The 23153-nt window shown below is 39.4% G+C and overlaps 1 protein-coding gene across 1 annotated transcript; it reads left to right on the top strand.

Annotated features, from left to right (window-relative positions):
- Window positions 1-115: 115 nt before the first annotated feature.
- On the top strand, window positions 116-22863 carry dennd3a (DENN/MADD domain containing 3a). Its single transcript, XM_063898851.1, has 30 exons — window positions 116-302; window positions 2976-3064; window positions 3471-3626; window positions 3752-3887; window positions 4254-4369; window positions 4462-4592; window positions 4682-4793; window positions 4926-5045; window positions 5462-5560; window positions 5698-5817; window positions 6543-6658; window positions 7374-7529; window positions 7633-7729; window positions 7926-8029; window positions 8616-8821; window positions 8918-9077; window positions 9603-9759; window positions 10154-10376; window positions 12136-12215; window positions 12620-12799; window positions 12894-13064; window positions 14012-14141; window positions 14436-14543; window positions 16231-16328; window positions 17416-17570; window positions 17761-17827; window positions 18006-18078; window positions 18550-18668; window positions 18847-18984; window positions 19076-22863. Exons 2-30 carry the CDS (start codon window positions 2984-2986, stop codon window positions 19268-19270), a joined length of 3804 nt encoding a protein of 1267 aa, XP_063754921.1. The 5' UTR covers window positions 116-302; window positions 2976-2983; the 3' UTR covers window positions 19271-22863.
- The last annotated feature ends 290 nt before the right edge of the window (window positions 22864-23153 follow it).

The following is a 23153-nucleotide window of genomic DNA, read 5'->3' as shown; positions in this document are numbered from 1 at the left end:
TTGACAAAAAACAGTAGATGGCGTCGTGGTACTCTTTACCCAGCCCCTGGAAGTGCAAGGGAAAAAGCTTTTATTTTGAAAGTTGCGTGGCGCTGCCTTTAGTTTGACAGACCAGAGCACACTGTCAGCGAGTGTTGAATCACTGCATACTGTAAGAGTTAGACACAGTTTTGAAGTTAGTACTGTAGCGTTTAGAAGTTTTAAACAGATTCATGAAAGCGAGCTGGTCCAACTAACTTCTCGTCAGTGTGACTTACCGGTGTGACTTACCGGTGTGCCAGTGGAAATGTTCGTTATTTAAGGTCAGTTTCTGCTGTAAACGTTGCTGTGTAAAAAAAAAAATCTGGCTCGACTGGTCTAAACAAGTCATTTTCATGTATATTTACAGACTTTACGATTCATTGTTCTGTTAACGTCAGTTGCAGGGATAAAAGGTCTAATGTCCTGCGTTTTAACATTACCGATGAACGCAGATGTTTTTTCTCTCTCTCTACAATTAACGTAAACAACTAAATGCCGTATGAAAACGTGTGGTGCGTTAAAATAACCCGAACCGGGATACAATTTATTCAGCGTTTATACCCCTTCATGATTAATACAAGGGAAGTGGCTAATCATAACCACATTTTAGTAGACTACCTTTCCACCCGGCTGCCAAAAAAAAAAATCTCCTATGAATCGGAGTGTGATTGCATGTTGTGTCAGCATCAATATAAAAGGCAGTTTTTTGCACAATGACGGATAAAAGTGTCAGTGTTTAAGGCAAATTATTTTTTTATTTAGTCATCTGTTCTACGTCATGAATAATTAGCTATAGTTTTCTCACAAACCATCAAAAACTTGTAAATGTTGTCTGGTTCCCATTAAAGGGACATGTCACCCATTTTAAGAGCTCACCCTCTTCCTGTGTCCTAGAAGTGCTCAGTAAACTCTTGCAAACTGTTTGTGATCTAATTAGGATGTAAAGTAAGGGGCTGCTTTATAGCACTTAACATTCAGATGACTGCAGCTCTGAGGTGCAAAATAGAGAAGTTGTAGTGTTGCTTACATTGGCAGCACTGTTTTGGGTAACAGGAATCCAAAGTGCATATTTGTAGGCGTGTCACCTCAACCACTTCATTTGGAAGCAGCCTTCTTCCATATGTCTTTTAACATCTATGAAACATCTGCTTACCAGCAACTGCTTGGTGAAATTGTTGGCAGCTACATAAAAGCACCTTACCCTATCTAATATATGAAGACATACTTGTTTGTGGAAGCACCTTGAGAGCCTCTGCATATCTGCAGGAGAATCTTCAAAGATACACTCCCCACCCAAGTCTCAACAATATTTTAGTTTGGTGTGTGTTTATTTAGTTATTCAACTCAGTGATGTTTTTCTAATGGAGTCTTTGTAAACGATCTGGAATGAACAACAATTAATGTTTTTATTTTTATTCAGAAACACAATATGAACTTCTAAATTCTTGTAGTTTTTCTCCTTCAGTCTCAGACTCAATTGCGTGACATCTGCTTTTTATTAAGTGTTTGAGTGTGTGTGCGAGAGACAGTGCAATGCGGGAGAAGTTATAAAACAGCTATGATGGTGGACATTGCTAGACTTTACGAGAAGTGTATACTTACACACACTTGTACGCAGGGTTTCCAAAATTAGGGGTTTTCGGGGAATAAATGACTTAAGTTTGTGTGTGCGTTTCCGTGACACAGCAGGGTAGTTAGTCAGAGGCCGGAATGGCCTGAAGACTAAGAGACGAAAACAAAAAAAACGTGTCAAAGGGGAAAAACAAGAGAAAATGGTATAACAGACAAGAAGACAAAAGGAGAGAATGAAAGAATGTTTTTAAAGTAGATAAACAAGGAACATATGTGTGATCAGAGGGGGGTGGATAGAAAAGAGAAGGAGAGTTGAAAGACAGAAAGAGGAAGGTTGAGAAAAATGTTGATTTAAAAGAGTTCCTAATGCAAGTCATATGTTTATTCTTGGATCTGCCTGACCCAGATGGATAGATAAGTAGTAGGTATTTGAATATATGGACTCCAAGCAATGTTCTGTGTTTATAATAATGGTTAACAATGGAATTACCAAGGGTTCACCAGGACATTCTCTAATACTACTACTAATAATTATATATATATATATTTTTTAATGATTTGGTAAAAGAAATAATGTAGTGTGATGTAGGTTTTCGGAGGAGAATAATCACAAACTTGCTTTTTAAATCTCTGAGACTTAAAAGTAATGGATAAATTGCCAATTGTTCTACTTCTACCCAGTTGTATGAATTGTAACTCCAACAGATCTGTAAGTTATATAATAAGACAGTAATCAAGACTTGAATGTGTTTTTTTGCGGTTCATTTAGTTTTAGGAACTTAGTTTTCACATCTGTGATTCTGATGACATAACTGCTTTACTGCACCAGTGACCACACTCAAACATCTGTGTGTGTGTGTGTGTGTGTGTGTGTGTGTGTGTGTGTGTGTGTGTGTGTGTGTGTGTGTGTGTGTGTGTGTGTGTGTGTGTGTCAGTGTGAGCTAGATGTTTATTGTGTATGTTTCTGAGAGTGTCAGAAATGTCTGATGATTACAGATTTTGAGTGGTTCTTTGTAATTATAGTGAGGGTGGGAGATAAATATAAAATGTTCTTTATCCGTATCTGTACTTCGATTCAAATACATCATGATATATTCAATTAAGTGGGAATATTTCTAACTTTTTAATTATGGAGTCAATTGAATAGCTACATAAGTAACTCAACTTTAGTTCTTTGATGTACTTCAACCTTGCCTTAAACCATATAGCATCTCCATTTGTTTTCTCACAATATCTACCTCAGTTTAAATTGTATCACTTTAATGTGGTCATGCCTTCTCTCCTCTAAATGCACTTTGCGTGTGTGTGTGTGTGTGTGTGTGTGTGTGTGTGTGTGTGTGTGTGTGTGTGTGTGTGTGTGTGTGTGTGTCTGTTTCTGGCAGTGTGTGTGATGGCAGAGCTCCCGTCTGGACTGCTGGAGGCATGTGTAGTGGTTGGTGCACCCAGTGATAAGCTCCGTGACATATACCAGGTGAAGTATACACGTGCATACACAAATACAGAAAATATGCAAACAAACAGAAGTCGTGTCGGAAGCATTTACACTTTGCATGCTTTCTATAGCAACATGGACAGTGAAGACGTCTACTATTAGATTACCAATACATTTGCATCTGGACAGTAAATATCCACAGCATAAACACTTAGGTGTACATGTTATCCAACACAAAACAAACATACCTTGATATTTAATATGTACAAGATATGAATGTTTCTTTTATACAACAAATACTTGGCTAATTCAAAGTTTAAGAATAGTATCGCCACTGCTTCATATTCACATAAACGTCAACATTTTATCCTTTACAGAATCAAGGGTAAAAGTAGAAATACATGTATTTAGACGTTACAATAACTATTTCCAAACCGTCTCTCAGCTTCAACAGCAGAGTACGTTGGGTGAACTTCCCCTGCTGGAAGCTGAAGTACTGCAGGTCCATGCCCCCCCATTTGTTTCCAAGGAGACTAACTCCAGCCAGTTGATTGGACCAGCTTTCAGTCGTGTCCAGAGGAGGAGAAGCTTTATAAAGAAGGTAACATTTATATCATATTTGAAACTTTAAAATACAATTTTTACCATAATTGTTTGCGTTAGGCATTTCAGATCGCTCTCAGCATGATTCTTTGTTAATAAAATGTGTTGTTTTTCTGTTTGCAGAAGAGGCGAGACCGTGCTGCAGAGGTGTTGCCTAATGGAGAGACAACCAGTCGTACAGAAGCGTCCTCCGCATCAGAAGACATCAGTGTTCCTAAGGATCTGGACCTCATCGCCTTGCCGCAGCTCTGTTTCCCTGGTATAGTTTTCTCTCTAAAAGCCTAACATTACCATGCTTTAAACTGAGTATAACAGTGATTAAACTTGATTAATACTGTAAAGATTTTTTTTTGTTTTTACCCGGGTAAGACTAACAGCAGCATCTGTATCTAAGGCTTCAAGTTTTTCACTTTTAGTAAGCTTCTCTTACGATCTTGAGTTATAATCTTGCTATGCTGCCTCAAAAGTTATGGTCATGGATCCATATCTTGCTCAAAATCCAAAATGTAGATTATATATCAAAACACACTCTGGTGTTAGGACTTGCCGTATACTAAGCCCTATCAACCATGACAAACATCGTTATTGCTACTCAGGTGTTGACGTCTTGCTTTCCTTTGGACAGGTGGTCTTCAGTTAACCAATGAGCCGAGAGAAGACAGTTATCACTTCCTAGTTTTTACTGACCTGTTTGGGAACCGAACCCATGGAGTTGTCGTACAGTATTACAGAGCTGTACAGGTACAGTGAACCACATACACAAACGAACAACCACAAACTTAATCAATCCAGTGAATTTATCATTGTCTCTCATTGGCTGTCCACTCTGTCAGTCCTGTCAGGAGGGTTCTGTCCATAATGTCCAAAGATGGAATTCATCAAAGTCCCGCCTCTATACACCGTTTGCCATTTGTGTCATCTCCAAGTTCCCCTACTACAATGCTCTGAAAGACTGCTTGTCATGGTAATGATCTATTTCAAATACATAGAGTTAATGGATATCCTTCTCTTGTTTTGAATTTGTAAAATCTTTCTTTGTCTCCACCTTCTCAGTCTCCTGGTCCAGTTGCGGCCTGCAAGACAATCTGACTTTGAGGAGACTATAAAAGAATTTTCCGCTAAGCTGTCTCTAGTCCCTTTACCTCCTCCTGGACAGCTACATGTGGTCAGAAATACTTTTTTCTCTGTCTCTTTTGAGATATATCTCTGTTTGTTTCTTACCTTAACTATATCTGTATTTGTCTCATTGTGTGACCAATTTCTAGATCTTAACAGTTAAATCATATCTGTGTTTTAGTCCTTCAGCCTCCGTCCGCTCCATGTGTTTCTTCCATCAAGAGAGGATCAGGACAGCCCTCTTATCGACATCGACCTGCATCTTCCTTTGCTATGTTTCACGCACACAACACTGCTCCAGGTAATGCAGCACAAATAGATTGCTCTTACATGACATATTGACACAAGAATAAGTCATACAATGAAGTACAGTGTATTGATTTATATCTTTTTCTTTTATTTATGCTGTTATATTTGAAGTGCAATGTCTTGCTAACATGCTGCTGTAACAGCAATTTACCAATTTGGGATCCATAAAGTATATCCAATTGTATCTAATTTAGTCATACAAAGGTACATTACTTTGTGTATGGGACATATTCTGAGTAAGAATTTTGGTAAATTTGCTTCCCTTTGCTTCTTGTTAAAACTAAGCAAAATTATGATGAGAAAATGAACACTAGTTGGACGTAATATAAAGCATCTCATCCTATACGTACATCCTAAATATGATAAAAGTGGAAAATGTTCAGGTAACCCTTTAAGGCCTCTCTCTAGGTGCTGTCCTACCTCCTCCAAGAGCAGAGGCTGGTCTTCTTCTCTGCTGACTGGGCCAGACTCACTCTGGTCGCAGAGAGCTTGCTGCTTTACCTGCAGGTCAGTGGAGGAGGAACATTTTGTCTTACAATCTGAGTAACTGGTGTTTGTATAGAGAGATATTCTAAAACAACCTGCATCATCCCCTTCTCCATCTTCTCCATCTGTGACCTGTTCCTCTGACCTCTCTCTCTCAGCCTCTGTCCTGGCAGCAGCCCTATGTTCCCATCTTGGCACAAGGAATGCTAGACTTCCTCATGGCTCCTACAGCCTTCCTGATGGGCTGTCACATCAGTCATTTTGAAGAGGTTGCTGCAGTGAGTAATATATTCCCTTATTACAGATTTTTTTTAATCAACATCAAGGATACCAGTTTTAGCTTTAAACCAGGTCATGTCGGCACATCTGGCAACTCTGACTTTTCTTTCCCAAGATGATGGAAGCAATGTTAGCTGTTAGAAATAATATTAAATTCGAATTACTCCCTATACAAGGTAAGACATATTATGATCATGATTTAGACTTGTGTTCTTTATTTAATGGTAATTGTTTTTTTTTACATGTAATAGAACCAGTGGAACCAATCCATAACTATATGAATGTTCAATCCCTTTGCTATCTCAACCATACACCAGAGATCTATTCAGAATCAGAATCAGAAACAGTTTTATTGCCAAGGAGGTTAACACGTAAGAGGAATAAGTCCTGCTGTTTATGGTGCATACATAAACATACATAAAAATAACACAGCAATTAAAACACTGATAAAAAACGTACACCTCTTAAAAGTTAAAATGTGCAATTTATTATTAATAATTATTAACTTATTTACTTCCGTATTATTCCAATCCAAATGGCCAGTTATTCATTTGTAATTGTTCTTTTGAGCTCACATACAGTATTTAACAACAACCTCTATACTGCATTCATTCAGTGTCTTACAGAAGCTTAGTTCACATTTAACAGTAGCTTTTTGTTTTTCTGACAGAGCTTGCAACAGTTAGTCTATTGTACATATGTGTGTGTTTATGTTTGTGTATAGGAGACAGAAGAGCTAATTCTGGTGAATGTCGATGATGGCATCATTCAGTCATCATGGTCTGAAATCATTGACCTACCAGCTATCCCTCTGGCTGCAGCTGAGAGCTTTATGTCAAGGTAACACACACACACACACACACACACACACACACACACACACACACACACACACACACACCACACACACACACACACACACACACACACACACACACACACCACACATACACACACACACACACACACACACACACACACACACACACACACACACACAAACACACAAACACGTTAATTATTTACTTACCCTAACCCAATTTGTTCATTCTAATTGTGATTGTCAACCTGACCCACTGCCCCTCCTTAAAGGAAGAACGAAAATATTGTGTTTACAGCAGTGAGAGTCTTTACTGTGTTTGCTGTTATGCGAGTATCTCTCCTCTCCTTTTAAACATGTTTACTGCAGGATGGGGCTTTGGACAGCGCTTTATTTTTGGAGCAGTTAACTCACTGGTTGCTCTCACTACCAATAGTAGCTGCTCTGTGTCATCAATGTTGGGCGGAAAAACTGTTAAATTAAACTGCTGGCTTTGCATCCCACTCACAGTGAAACACCAATGTATTTTGCAGAAATAAGTTTTACTAGAAATCTTTTGGCCCTGGAACCAGCAGAGCCTCGGCTAGTATCAAAGCTAAAACAGATTTAGAACTAAAATCAGATCTGCCTAAATACCTACTAAATCAAATTACAAAATGGAGTTTAAATGACTGAATAAAACAAAGTCTGTTCACAACCATCTAATCTTTGCATACTTGGTGTCTGTGTGTTTAGGGCTGAGTGTCTCCAGCTTCACTACGACTTGGAGCTGTGTCATCTTGGAGCGGGCACCGATGCCAACGCTCTGCGAAGTCAACGCAGAGACTGGCAAACTCGCCTCAACACACAGATACAAAACATCGCTCTGGAACTAGTGGTCAACATCTTCAGGTAACGCTTGTGTGTGTGGTTTTACAACAAACTATGATATATTAGAGTAATTTGAGGTGTAATTAACAGTTTCTCCCTTTTTTGTATGTTTTTACTTTGTTAGAGACGTCCAGGACTTTCTGAACCATGAACACAGAGTCTTTAACAGTGAGGAGTTCCTGAGGACGAGGGAGCCAGCAGACCAGATTTTTTACAAGAAGGTACACTTGCACACTTACAGACACAGACACACAGACACAGACACACACACACACACACACACACACACAAACACACACACACACACACACACACACACACACACACACACACACACACACACGTATACACAATAGCAAGCACAAACACATACTCTGACAATCTGTGCTGCATGTGTCTCTTTGTTGCTGTCCCCAGGTTTTAGAGACCCATATCTTCCACACATTCCTGCGGGACAGGCTCAACAGGAAATCAGACACCTTCAGTCGCATGGAGCAGAACACGCGTAACCGTTCACACAGGTATGATGCTGGTGTGATGTCCTTACTAAGGGACTGATAACCAGGCAACACAGAGGAGCCCACTGCTTTCAGGCCTTTCCTAAAATGTTATACATGATAAACCAGGAAGAGGTAAAACTGTTTTTATTAATTTTTTTAAATCTGGGTTGAGCAAATAAAAAACATTCTGATCATGTATTGACAGAAGCCCCAAAGTGGCGATTTTCTCTGACAAATCAGTGGCCTGCTGAATTTTAACTCAACGTGTAGTATCATCACAGCCTGTGTGGAACTTTAACAGAGGTGGTAACAGAAAAAGTGCCAGGTGCTATCCATATTTTGTACAATAGGAAAACCAAAAAAGAAACAACATGAGTAAAGTCATGCTGTACCATGAAATGAAAATGCAGTATAAGGTTCTCATTAAAGGGAAACAGCTCTCAAAAGATAAAGAAAATATAACTTTATTGGTCGCAACCCATTAATTAAAATGATATAGCCTTTATGTAATGATATTGACAAAGATCATAGTTGGACCTGCCTTTAGATACAGTATCTGATGTCTCGACATAAGCTCAACCTCGACATCTTGGTCCTCTTTCTTCAGGAATCGTGCATTGACAGAGTCTCCCCGGCGTCCTCTCATGTCCGATCTGTCGAGGACTGGCTATAGCAGCTACACCAGCCCAAATGACCGACTGAGCAAGAGGCTGGGGGCCAGTCTGCCTAACCTGCAACAACCTGCCAATGACACAGGGACAGCCATCAGCTCCAGCAGACCAGCCTCCGTCAGGAAAATATCTCCTGATGTTGGTCAGTACTGATACAACTGATGAAAGAGATGGATTCATTAAGAGTGGAAATCATTGTAGAGTCAACCTATTTTTAACTTTCTTTGTCGCCCTTCAGGTTTGAAGTGTCCTCAGAAAGTGGTGAAGGTTTTCCGCCTTCCCGAGTTCCCCCCGCCGCTGGCCTATCATTACGTCCAGAACTATTATTCTGACATGGTGTCCTCCCTGGGGAAGGCTATTAACACTACTCTGCCTGAGGAGGCTGCTCTGCTGGCCAGGTACTGAGAGTAGACAAAACTGATAGAGAGTAAAGAAAGGGTTTTTGCATATTTTATTGTTAAGCTGTGAAAGTGTAATATTTGAATGATCTTTAGCCTTTGAAGTGTTTCCTTTCTTTAAGAAATGCTGACACATTATATTAGTTTTGTCTGACTCCACATCTGTGTGTGACTCGCAATCTTAAGTATTACTTCCTGAATAAATAACTACACAAAATATTTTACATTTTAAACAAGAAAATAAAATGCTGTAAAATTATTTTACATGTAGTCTTGGGTAACTTATTGTACATTAGTTATCTTTACCACAAGTTGTGACATTTTTTGAAAACATTCATTCTCTGTAGTTCCATTTTGTGTAAAGGACTGAGAGTAGCACAGGGGAAATATTCACAAAATAAAAACACTTTTTTGGGAGTAATCATCAACAAAGATTTTTAATTGAATATTAGCTACATGTCACACTTATCCTCTCAAGTAAATAACTGACTTTTAGACAAGTAAATCATTTTTATGTCTTTCTAGGTACCACTACCTGCGAGGTTTGGTAAACACGGTGTCCAACAGACGTCTGGATGCACTGGAGGACTTTCAGAGTCTGTATAAGACAGACTCAGATATCTTCCCTTCTCAGATGGTGAAGTCAGTGGTCGACTCGCTGCCAGAAGCTGAACGGTTACAGGTCAGTCCGTCATGAATGAAGACTCTTTGTTGTAGTCTCCTTGCTGTAAATGCTGTTTTCTGCATTCATTTCAGTTTACTGCATCAAGAGCACCTGATTTATATTCTGTATGGTAGTCATGTTGAATCTAAGCAATCATTGTGAACAACACCTAATCTTTTTTAACATTCAAAGCTTCTATGAGATTTTTGAATGAAGTTTTAAATGTAATGTATAGAACTGTTAGATTTCTGCCAGAACACCCCATGAATATAGGGGCATGTGTCCCTTTGTGTGCTGCTAGAAGAGTTTGTGGACTGCAATGAAAATGTTATTTAAAGGCTAAAAGCCAACAATTTTGTTTGGAATATTCACCATTTTGTGAATCACAAAAAATTGACACATCTCTCCACAGGCGGACAGACGGCCAGAACTGAAACGGCTCATCAGTCGGCTCAAGAGGGATCAGGAGCGGGAACGCGCACTCAATGGCAACGGTCAAGAGCACGATTCCGTCAAGCGTTTCCAGCTGCCGAAAAAATACATGCAGCTGGAGGAGTTTGTTAAATGTGTCCAGGAGTCTGGCATCGTTAAAGACCAAGGAACCATAAATAGACTCTTTGACGCTCTAACTGTAGGTGAGTCGTGTAGTATACTGCAAATGCATACATGTATGTAACAGAGCAGCTAAGGCCGTTTTCTGTTCATTTGATCAAACAGGCCATCTTGCTGCTGCCTCGGCTGAAACGCACACACACACACACACACACACTGAAGCACACAAATGTCCCTCTACAACTCTCCTTCTCCCTTTTTCCAGGCAAACATTTATTCCTCAGGTTAATCATTACCTCACCCTTCTTGAAGTTGGAGAGTTTGTCAGGCAGGGCTGTTCAGTGTCCAGTGTAACCTGGGCTCCAGTGGTCACTCACTTTTACTTTGCTTTTCACAAAGCTGTTGGCTATCAGTAATTTCTACTTAGTTAACGAGCACACTTGAACACCACAGTTGGTATATTATAAGCATTACGAGCAGCAAAGACTGACTAATGCTAGCCAGCGTGAGAGCCGCTGTGACCTGAAAAACATTCCTTTGATCTCAAACTGGTCGCCATGTAAACGAAAATAACAGGATATTTGAGTCAAATGAGCTGTGGTCTCAGTAATTTGTTTTCAATTTAAGGTAAAAGCCAGGTTAGGCAGTGGTGAACATAAAAATAGATAAGGTTACAGCCAAATAAAATCATTCTTAAGGAGGAGAAGTTATTGTGAGGACTTATCTTGCCTTCCACATTATGTTATTGGAAAAATTAATGATCATCCTGTGGGGTATAATTTCCTCTTCTTACCAGCACTGGAGGAAGAGATACAGAGTGTGTGTGTTGGATGCCAAGCTAGCAGCTACGAATGTCCAACTGCAGAGTACTTCACTTAACACAGCTCTTACATTTGATTGAATTATTCACTGTGGTCAAATATTTAGAAAGAGGTAGTAGACAGACATTTGGTCATTGTTCTGCTGTGGTTATGATACTGAATTTTGAGCTTAGAATTTTACTAAAAGCTTAAAATTGTGCAATTTACACAACTTCTCTATTGCTCAGTGAGTTGCCTTGTGTGGGATGTTGGTTGTGTGCTGGGGAGTGAACAGACTGCTTACTGTATGTAGTCATTGTTTTCATACAGTTTGCTCGACAACCCCCAACTTCTTGCTGTGCAGGAATGCTGGAAGATAAGATTGCAAGGAGATGTTACCAGATGTTTGCATGTGTGCGTGAGAAAGAGAGAGAATATGAAAAGAGTATTTCTTTTGTAAAACTTTAATATTAATGTAGTTTATGTTGGCCTACAGCCAAAATATTGTAGAGGTTTACTTATGACTTGTTTAAAATCAGAAATGTAAGGTTACAAGTGTCCATTTTCTAAGAAGAAATGAATTTTATGAATATATATGTTATTCTATAAGTATTTCCCACTGTGTCCACAATTATCCTCAGCTGAAAAGTAGGTTTTTCTGTAGTAAGTATTTCTCTTATAATTTCTTCAATGTTCTTTAGTAGGAAATGTAATCTTATACTAATTTCTTATTATGGATTTCTCAGCTGTTATCACATATTATGCATTTCTCTGGTATTGCATATCTAAGAATACCTTTAATTCTAACATACTTTCCCAAAATGAATATATGTTATACTTAAAAAATCGTTGTGGTTTGCCTCTCTGATCCTTTTATTCGTACACAAATGTATAGATTTTTTTAAGGTGTTAGATTTTTTTCTACACACACTCCCTTCCTGAAGCTGAACTCTCCCTAAATGCTCAGTCAACCATTTCAAGGTAAATGTCTAGGTCTTTAGTTATTGTCAAACATCATCTGTTCTGTGTTAATTTATTGCAGGTCATCAGAAGCAGGTTGGGCCAGATTTGTTCAGAGTCTTCTACACCATCTGGAAGGAGACGGAGGCAGAGGCACAGGAGGTCTGTATGTAGGATTTATCTGTAAAAAGCCCAACGCTTAAATATGCTGCATTATATTGTTTGTGTCAGCTGATATTATGAGTATATTTTACCATAAAACAGCATCAGGACAGATCGATAACTAAGGTTTTGATGTTTAGCATTGAAACTTGTTTTTGTTAAGCATATTCTGTCTGATGTGAAGCACACTTGAAAATAAAAATGCATGTACTCATCAATTGGGTTGTTGGAATGTATGGCAAATCAAACCATTTACTTTAGTTTAGTTAATATGACAACAAAATACAAACAAAAATGACGTTGTCAGGAATAAAACCACAAAGTCAAGTATTTATTTCCAAAGAGGTCCCTGAGTTTGCATATTGCCATATTGTTTCAATCCATTGTTTTTCTGTGATTTTCAGGTGTGTTTGCCCACGTCAGTCTATGAGCACATTGAGCCCAGCGAGTGTGTTTTCAAGCTTTCCTCCTCCGTGAAGACGAGCCGCGGTGTGGGAAAGATTGCCATGACTCAGCGACGGCTCTTCCTGTTGACCGACGGAAGACCAGGATACGTGGATGTTGCACAGTACCGGGATCTAGAGGTGAAACAAAAGGGAGGACAAAGGTCCTTTTGAGTCAAGTATTTACATATGAAATAAAAAAAACTAGATCCTATTTTCCTCTCTTTTCCTGTAGGAGGTGAAAGTGTCCTCGGCTCCCTTCCTGCTCCTGCGAATCCCCAGCCTGAAGCTGCGGGTTCAGGGCAGGAAGGACACGTTTGAGGCTAATTTGAAAACGGAAACAGAGCTGTGGAACCTGATGGTCAAAGAGATGTGGGCTGGGCGCAACATGGCTGACCAACACAAGGTAAGGCTGGAACTGAAGGGTGTGTGAGTAAAAGTGTGCCAGTTTGAGTGTATGCTGTTCATAGGGGAAAAGGGATCACAAAAGGGAGTCACAAATGAATGAATGATCATTTGGTGAGTTATCTTGTGCCATTATTACTCATACCTTGCCATATCTGTGTGTGTGTGTGTGTGTGTGTGTGTGTGTGTGTGTGTGTGTGTGTGTGTGTGTGTGTGTGTGTGTGTGTGTGTGTGTGTGTGTGTGTGTGTGTGTGTGTGTGTGTGTGTGTGTGTGTGTGTGTGTGTGTGTGCTTGCCAGTCATTGTGAGCTTCATGGAACATGGTAGGTTTGGTTAGAATTCCCTGAGGCATACAGGAACAGAAATACACACTTGAACAAACACAGGGTTTCCTTTGTGAAACCAGATGATGTAACTGTAAGATCTTCGTCTCTCCCCCCTACCTTTTCCCCCCTTTATCTCTCGTAAATCACTTTTCGATTTCCTGTTGTTCAGTATATTGTGAATGTGAACTGACAGCAGGCTTGTCTGACACGGCGGATTGGCAGTAGTATTGCCAAGAAATCTGGCACCAAGCTTTATTATTTATCTCATCAAGGCCTGTTTTATTAGACCCATACCTCACTTCAAACCTGTGAGTCCATTTGTCTGGAATTGCTTGAACGTATTTTATTTGTGTAATTTCTTTTAAAATAAATGTTATTATTTCATAGAGGCCACATGTTTTTTTTTCAGTTTCACTTATTCTGTCTTTTTTTTAATCCAAGATACTACATATCAAGTATAAATGTAGTTTCAGGACTTTATGGTCGGACTAAAGCTGACACGTGTGTACTCAATACTATGGGAATCTACTTGAAGTGATATTGATACTTAGTAATGTAATTCATGTTGAATGAGTGCTTTTCTGAAATAAAACATGTACTTCTTTATGTATTTTTGTCGCCAGGACCCCCAGTACATGCAGCAGGCTCTGACCAACGCCCTGCTGATGGACGCAGTGGTGGGAAGCCTTCAGAACAGCAAGGCCATCTACGCTGCTTCCAAGCTGGCTCACTTCGACCGCATCAAGATGGAAGGTGGGGGTGATTATTGATTCAGTTCCTGTCCTGTTTGCTTTACTTTTACAACCCTTTTTGTCAACATGAAGGGCATTATACATTCAGTTTGATTTTAGATACTCTGGTTGCTTATCTGATTAAAAAAAAGATTTGGTTAATGATTTGGTTTTGGTTGTGATCAATTAATGCGTTCTTCGGTACGTAATGACGTATCAGTTTCATTGCTGTTTGTTTCCTTTAAAGAGTGTTTGTGCCTTTACCACCTGTAAAAAGTTTGTTTCTTCTTTTTATCAATGGTTTTTGTTTCTCTAGTGCCGATGATGGTTCCCAAGACAACGGCAGAGACGCTGAAGCATAAAATTAACCCCTCACTGGAGCTCGCTGCACCTCAGGCTGTAGATGTACTTCTTTACACACCAGGTACAAACTGTAACAATGGGACCAATCCCTTCATTATTCTTATAAGTCATATCACCGTGAAGACTGATGACAGTTTTCTCTCAGGGGAGTTTCATCTTCCAAAGTTTCAACTTAAATGACAACACATGTTCTGAAACACACACACAGACTGGCAATAACACACACGACCTTTGCTTTGTCATCGACTCTCTAGCTCTCTCTCTCTCTCTCTCTCTCTCTCTCTCTCTCTCTCTCTCTCTCTCTCTCTCTCTCTCTCACTCACTCTGTTTTACTCAAACAAAGAAACACCGACAGTCATAAAGCTGCACACCACGTTTCTCAACAACACTTCCTTCTTAAGACGTCTGTAAAGGGACAATAAAAGAGGAAGTCGGCCAGAAACGTATCTTTATAAGGAGGGAAGCAGCTCCTTAAATATGCAATTAAGACTAAAAATCCCATTTGTCTTTAGCGGTAGTAAACATGTGCTCATCAGATGATATGCTCTCCCTTTCTGGGAGAAACTAATTAATACGTTAAACTTTTGGCGTGTAATCCTGAGACATTCTTGATTTTGCTCCACAAGAATAAAAGATGCTCATCTAGAATGTGAACATAACAGTGGGTTGATGAGATGAAGAAATGTAGTTTACTATTTAGTCATTTATAAAATGCAATTTTTAGAGCAACATTTACCCTTCTCAAACATTAATAAATCAATGTAAAAACAAGCAACTTACAAATGATAATATGTCAGATTGTGCTCTCTATAACTTAATAAAAACACCAAATAAAGAAGCATCATTTGGAAAAGGTATTATGTCTCAAAAACTACACTTACACAGGAGAACATTGAAGCTGTTCTGGCAGATTGTTGCAGCTCAAAAACCTCACTTTGTGTTTTTCTTTTGAAATCTGTCATGCATTAGGAAATCCCAGCCGTCAAACTTGACCTTAAAACCCAGGAATGGTTGCCTATTGTTTACCCTTTGCATACAGTCCTTTGACTTTATTATGCTGGGACAGACAGGCTGGCGCATTACGTGGCAGGAAAACAGCTAAATAAGAACTACAAAGCCCATGCCTTCAGTGGACCGACCATCTGGGGCCACTTAGCTGCCCGGCTGGTGGCAGCCTGACCTCCAGCGCTACCACACTTGTGCACACTCATAGTCAGCGATGTCCACATATACAGACTCTGTTCAGTTCTTCTAATGCAGTCAGCTCTCTGATTTCTGTTGGTGACGGAGAACAAATCTGGCTATTCAGATCCTCCGTCTTTGCCTCTCTGGGTTGAATATAGGTCACTGAATTGAATTCCTGGCATATTGCCAGTTCACTCCCACTTCTCTTCTCCCACCCTCCCTCTTTCTCACTCACTCTGTATTACTCTCCTTCCTCTCTAGGTCCCACTGTCCCTATGTGTCACTCCCTCTATGAAATACAGGGTGTAACTTTCATTTTCTTTCCACCAGCTTTTTAAAAAAAGCACTGAATCTGTTGGGAGAAGTTGGACCGTTAGTTGATGCCTGGGTGGAGTCAGACAGCAGAAAAATAAATTTGTACATAAAGTGTTTCCATTCAAACTGTTGGCTGATGTTCAAAGCTCCTTCTTGGCCTCCTGAATGAGTAAACACTCTGCAGCTTTAGGTCACAAATGGGAGATAAGGTATTAAGAAACAACTGATAAATACCGCATGTGTTTCAGGTCAGTTATGGGTGTCTGTGAGCGTGGGAAAGGTGATGGTGTTTGATGCCTCAAGCTGGTCCCTCACACATACCTGCCACGTTGGGAATGCAAGACTGGTAAAAACACAAACACACTGCACACACTGATCTTGAATATTGCCCAGGAGTTGTGGCAATATTTTTTTCAACTGTCTTTGATTAACACAAGGGTTTTGTACCTGAAACAAGGATGTAATTAATAACTTTACTATTGTTCAAGTGGAAAACATTTATAACGATTAAGAGAACCTTATTCTTGAAATTGGGAACTTTTCACTAGTTTTCCTATCACTTTGTGTCGGCATTTGGTGAAACTTTTTTTACTTCTATGAATCACAGGACAAAATCAGCAGAACATGCATGCCACTGACATCAGATATGGATAAAACTGTTTTCCTCACGTTGACTCCTGCATGCTTTACTTTGAATAGCTTCAGCATTATCTTCAGGCAAGCGAGGGTTCAGGAAGTGTGTTTTGAATAGTTTTCATTCCCCCTAAGCCTAAAACATCTTCTGCGCAAACCATGCCTTTCAAAACAGAATGCAAACAAGTAAATGTTGGCTGGAGGTCCTAAAAGCTCTTTGGAGAATGTTCATGGTAAATTAAGTTAAGGCTGAGTGTATAGTTTTAAGGCTCTTTTCTTATCACTGACCTCAAGCATGCAGGTCACGGTAACATGATATATGTTAACCTACGTTAACCAGTGTGTGTTTCTGTTAGTGTGTGTGTCTTTATGTTCTCTCAAAACAAAAATATCTGCTCACAGTTACTAAGTCATGAATTGAACATTTTATCCACAGTAAAATGTGTAAAAACAGACTATTATGTAAGATGTACAGCAATCATATTCACAGGACTCAGTGTTGTTGGTTAGACAATGCTATCACCTAGTGGAGAAGTTAGATATTGCAAAATGCATTTTTTTGCCCAAGTCCCAAATAATGCTGATTGTAACGTATATATTGTATTTTACTTACTTATCTAAATACCTGCTACTCTTGCTTGTTAGGAAAAGCCAACTTTCCCTATACAAGGCAACCTTTAATCACTAACTTGATCCCTATTGTTTCCATATTTAGTCATAAAACCTCTAGTTCTGTTGACACTTACTTATTTATATCTCTGTAGCTGTGGGACTCCTGACATCTATTTTTTTTCTTTCAGAACTGCATGCTGGGAGTGGATAAGGATCAGGTCTGGGTAGGTTCTGAGGACTCTTTTATCTACATCATCAGCATGGTGGCCATGGTCTGTAACAGACAGCTGACTGAACACAGGGCGGAGGTCACCGGACTGGCGCTTGACACGGACAAATACAGGTAACACACACAGACACCCATACTCATACTGTTTGGAATATTGTGTCTGAACTTGAAATGAATGCTGGTGAATGAAATTGTTTTTAACAAAGCTTAAGTGAGACACTGCATCAGCCCTGCAACAGATGTACTGTATATGCGTTCATCAATTTAGCACCATAGTGACATAAAGTGTTGTAATGATCTTCAGCCAGAAGGTGGCGTACTCCTGCAGCGCAGAGGGAAGCGTCATGGTGTGGGACGTCTCAACACTTCAGGTTTGTGTCTTTAATAAAATGTTAAAATTATATAAATAATCCTTAATGGACACTTTACACAGTATTGTGGTCAGAGTAACTTCTGCATTCTGCTCGTCCATTTTACAATTTATTTCCCTGTTTCAATCCACGTTTTCTTCAATTCGTAATTGTGATATTTATCTATACAACCCCTCAGGTTAAGAGGCATTTTCGCCTCTCCTGCGGCCGCCTGCAGTCCGTCTACAGCTGTGAGGGGACGCTTTGGTGCTGTAAGTTTCACACTATTTAGCTGGAGCATTAAAACTGGAAATTTGTGAGGATTACACATGGGTTTGATAACATGTAAAATTGGAGAAAAAAAAGTCCTTCTCAAACCAGCATTCACAATCCAGTAAAAAAATAACATATTAGATCCCACACTCAAAAAGAAAGACAGGGTGGCATTTTTCTGCAGCTGTAAGCTCAGCTAATATCACTCACTCTCTGATCAGTGCCAACGCCAGTTTGGACAGATCATTTAAAACAAGTACAACCAACGACTGAGGCACCCCGATGTCCAACATATCAAAGAGGTTTGAGGCAACCTTTTCCCAGAATCTGACAACTACAGAAAATTCCCAAACCATATGAAAAAAAGAGCAAGCAATCATTCAACATGTACACTCGTGTATGAGACTTTAGAGTTTGTGGTATGAAATTGAATCATCTCACTCTTCATTATTGCCTGTCTTTCTCCTCAGGCTCCAGGGACAACATAATGGAGGTGTGGAGGAACGGCTCATTAAAACATCGGTTGAATCTACCAGAGCAGCAAAAAGGATCCACAACTACATTCAGCTCCATACTTCTGTTACCTGAGGTACCACACACACACACACACACACGCACACACGCACACACGCACACACACACACACACACACACACACACACACACACACACACACACACACACACACACACACACACACACACACACAAAATTACATTTTATTTGAGTGTGACCTTTTTTTCTGTTGTTGTTGGTGTGTATATTAGAAGGAGGAGCTGTGGAGTGTCTGTATGGACTCAGCAGAAGTTTGTATTTGGCACATTAAGGACCCTACCAAACCGTATCACCGCGTGGCTCTACAGGACTGCACCGGATGTTACTGCATTATCAAAGTTAAAAATCAGGTCAATATAAACTTAAAATCACCATAAATGCATTTTAGTCTTGGCAGAGGCATGGAATAAAACCACATTACCAGCTAAATTTTCTCTCCAGGTTTGGGTCGGTGGTGTTGGCCGCAGCTCAAGCAAAGGGAAGATTTACATCCTGGAAACAGAACGTCACCAGGTCATGAAGGAGCTTCACGGCCACAACGACAAGGTGACAGCGCTCTGTTCTGCGGAGGATCGATACATCCTCAGTGGAGCCGGCAAAAATGACGGAAAGATCGCCATCTGGAAGGTGGAGTAAATCAGTCTGGAAATGGACTAACATTCTAGTTGGAGCTTGAGTTTGTTAAGGAAAACTTCACCCACAAAATAAGGGTATTTCTATCAATCAGTCATCCTGTTTTACCTCCAATTTTTGAAGAACGGTTTATTTTTTTTCACGTTTTCACTGCTTTCCAAACATACATTCACAGTACTCCCATGAACGAATAGCATGTTTGCACAAGATTGACATTGTTTATTTGGGGGGTGGGGGGTTTTCTCACAAATTTAAGGTGACACGTTGTGATATTGGATAAACAAATCATCACTTTGGGTAGGAAGTATTCCTTCCTTGAATGCCATCGCTCCGATGAAACTACTCTCGAACTTCCTGCGAACAAAACTTTTGAATCTGCGAGACAAGGAGCGAGGATTTGTGTTTTGGAAAGACGATCCAATTCCCAACCTCGCCTTGCCTTATGCATCTCGAAAATATGAAGGAATCACATGGCAGTCATGTGAAGCAACATGTTTACATAAAGTGTCACCAGCTGAGCAGCTTCTCCCACCTGCTATGAAGTGGTGTTTTGCAGTTTGAATTACTAACCGTACTAACACTTTATTTTTCGGGAACATGAAGGACAAATGAAGACTGAAAAATGAGAAGTGGAAACAAGTTGGACATTGTTTTATTCCAACATGCTTCACTTTACTCAAGGCATTTTTTGTATTTTCATACCACGCATTATTTAATGTTGTACCCTGTTTTATATGGAGTTTAATCAAACTAGTATTATGTGGGAACATTGTGTGACTGAGCCTCACCTCCCACTGTGTTTCTGAGGTGTGCTTCTACAGTTCAAAGGAGTCAAACTGCCCTGAAAACCACACTTGGAGATCTCCCCATCACGTGGGAAAGAAAATGTTTAGTTTGATGGATGTAATGCTTTAATGGACAATGTACAGCGGGGAGTGATGAGAAATACGATGAAAGATGAACCAAACTTGGGAGCTGGAATCAAACTCATGTGATACAGCAACATATGTTTCGAACACGCACAAGAAAAACTTGTTTTAGTCCTGCAACAACTGGAATCTGATAAAAACACACAGAATGAGGAACAACTCCACAGTATTTTGCTCTTGTTGTATCATTTGTCAAACACTTACCTCCAGTGTTCGAACTATGCCGAGATTTTCGGGGGGTCCCATTTTTCTCTCGGGGGGGGGGCGCTTGCTGTTGCGCTTGACTTGACTGATATTTTAGAGACCCCCCAACATTTCCCAAATCATGTTTTCGGGGGATCTCGTGTCAGTTTCAGGGGGTCTCGGATCCCCCGAGTCCCCCCGTAGTTCGGACACTGCTTACCTCATTGTTAGGCTACGTTTCACTTTCTTCTCTATTTATTTTCCTACAAAATTTGTTTTACCTCATGCTGGTCCTAATGAGTAAAGGAAAACAGTTTTTATATAAAGATTGACAGACGATACAAACGTCAAGTCAACATTCCCAGCTGTAAAATGCATGCTATTATGCACATTAGTAATAATTCTGTTAATACTTTTAAGTGCAAAGTCTGGGGCATACATTTCTAGTCAAATGTTAAAATGTTTAGTTGTAGACATTTGTTCTCTGTACCTTTTACATGGTCTCTTGAGTAGTAATTATTACACGAGTTGTATGTGTAGTAACGAAGTGAAACAGAACAGACTGAAGTTTTCTCATTTTTATTATTTCCATCTTTAAAAAAAATTTCTCCAATATGTTTGGACATCTTGGCACTCATCTGTGTTTTTCCTGTTCTTCAACTTTTTAACAAGTAGGATAATCTTCAGTTAGTGTCACCTGAAGTTCATTTAAAGGGCTTAACGTATCATCTCTTTATGTATATAGCTGGCAATGTCAACATAAGACTAAACAAAGTGATGATGCAAACTCAACCATTGATGTATGAAGATGTCTTACCTGACTTTTTATAAGCCTTCATATGAAACTGTATTAAACTGTTAACAAGATTTCTTATATTTAATCCTCAGTGAACAAAGTCAAATACACATTTTATAAAGGAAGTGTTCAGTTTGTCTTTATTACAAGCAAAGGAACAAAGGAAAAAAAAAAAAGTTTTATTCTGCACTTTCTAGAGTTCACCACAAGATGTTGCTGTTCGATGACAATTTAAGGTTTAAGCAAGATTTCCTGACAGGAGGTTATTGAAGTTCACTTTCACGGATTTTAACCCACAATATCAATATAACAGGGATAGTTTTTAATTGAACTTTCATTGACGAGGCAGCAGTGGCACAGTCCATAAAGACATGGCTTGGAAATTGGAAGGTTGGTTATTCAACTGAGTGTGGAGTTGTAGTTTGATAGGATTTGCCCTTGAGCAAGGTACCGGACCATTACACTGCTCCCTCGGTAGTAGCTACCCAGCTGTGTGTCACAGGTTTTGGTTTGTGTGGATCTGAGATGCCAACACGCTTTCAGGGATCACAAAGTCCCTGAGTAATAACCGCTCCAGCTCTGACACACCAGTGTATCTGTCTCTTCACTCATCACCAGGCTGATTGTCACTTTGTTGGGCTGCATTCCTTTGTAATAAACAACATGTGTATTACATTAATCATGCACTCTTTTAAGGGTAGATTTTGTGCTTCACCACGGCAGAGTGATAGGAAGAACACACATAATGCTAGAACAGACTGTCAGCTGTCACTAGGCCACTGAATCCTTGCAAAGCTGTTACTCTGTAAATGACCTCTGTTCCTCCTTTTAAGAAGGGTGAAGGTGTTTTTAATTCCAAACTAAAAACCTCCTTCCAGTCCCTTAGATACTGTGAGTTTGCATGTGCAGTTTAATCAAGTGAATCAGTATGTTTATGTGTATGCTGAACATTGTTGTGTTACATAAAGCCATAAGCAGCTGTTAATCTCTCACTATGCAGGTCCACTCATGCCTCGGTTGCTATCGAAGACGAATTGCAGTTCCCAATCTGTTTCCTTTTAATCCATAAATGTTTACCTACAGGAAGCAAAAGCTCTTTTTAAGCGGAAAAACAATAGCTGCAACTTAAAGTGTTGAAGTACGTCTAGTCAAGTACAAGGAACTTAACACTTTCTGTTCAGTTCATTTTCACTGTAGCTAGTGCAGGTCTGAAATAAACAAAGGTATACAAATAATCCATAATTGGGATATGATTGTCACTTTGTTGATTTATCTGTGATATCAATTCTTCATTGAACCTCAGTATTTATTTTCTTCTGTTAAGCCCTGCGTCACCTTTTACAGCACTTTGTCTGCAACACGTCCCCTACCAAATACTCAAAAACTCAATTTGAACTTCTATTATTCTAGTTTCTCAAGCGGGAATAGGACACAAACTGAAAGTGTTATTCTTTTTGCAAATGTAGTTTTGAGACCCCAAAACTGTGAGGTAGTAAAGCCAATGTCAACACAAAACAAAGTAAAAAAATCAATGGTGGAAAATGTCTTAACCCAGCCTCACAATTCTCGTTAGCTTGCACCTGTGTTGTGTATTGTTTCCTTTGCTTTTGTTTGTTAGTGTGTAATTGACTATTTGTCCGTCTGAAATTAAATACTATCCCTCAAAAATAAATATTTCATATACGTTATGCTAGTGTATCATACATATTGTGGTTGTAATCATCTCTGACAAATAATTTTCTTTAGGGAATAGTAAAGGTTTATTTGATCCATTTATTTATTTCATTTAACAAATAAAATAATAAAAAGTGATATTGCAGATTATATCTCAGTAGCTTACAATGAATATACTCAAATAGTAAACGTAGGCTACTTGTAAGTAAAGTGTAGATAAACGTCTTTTTAGACTTTCTGTGAGTGGACATGTTTCATGGGATTCACCTTTAAAATCTCAGGCTCTCCGCTCCGCCGCTGCAGC

Source organism: Eleginops maclovinus, chromosome 13, assembly GCF_036324505.1.
Source record: "Eleginops maclovinus isolate JMC-PN-2008 ecotype Puerto Natales chromosome 13, JC_Emac_rtc_rv5, whole genome shotgun sequence".
In the NCBI taxonomy this organism is placed as follows: domain Eukaryota; kingdom Metazoa; phylum Chordata; class Actinopteri; order Perciformes; family Eleginopidae; genus Eleginops; species Eleginops maclovinus.
Note: the sequence above shows the minus strand (reverse complement) of the source record. Positions and strands in the feature narration are given on the sequence as shown.

What these genes read in the sequence shown, in the direction of transcription:
- dennd3a (XM_063898851.1), top strand. Translation starts at nt 2,984, where the DNA reads ATGGCAGAGCTCCCGTCTGGACTGCTGGAGGCATGTGTAGTGGTTGGT. An exon ending in ACATGGCTGACCAACACAAG is followed by an intron (nt 13,065 to 14,011) that starts GTAAGGCTGGAA and finishes TTTTGTCGCCAG; the next exon opens with GACCCCCAGTACATGCAGCA. An exon ending in TTATCAAAGTTAAAAATCAG is followed by an intron (nt 18,985 to 19,075) that starts GTCAATATAAAC and finishes TTTTCTCTCCAG; the next exon opens with GTTTGGGTCGGTGGTGTTGG.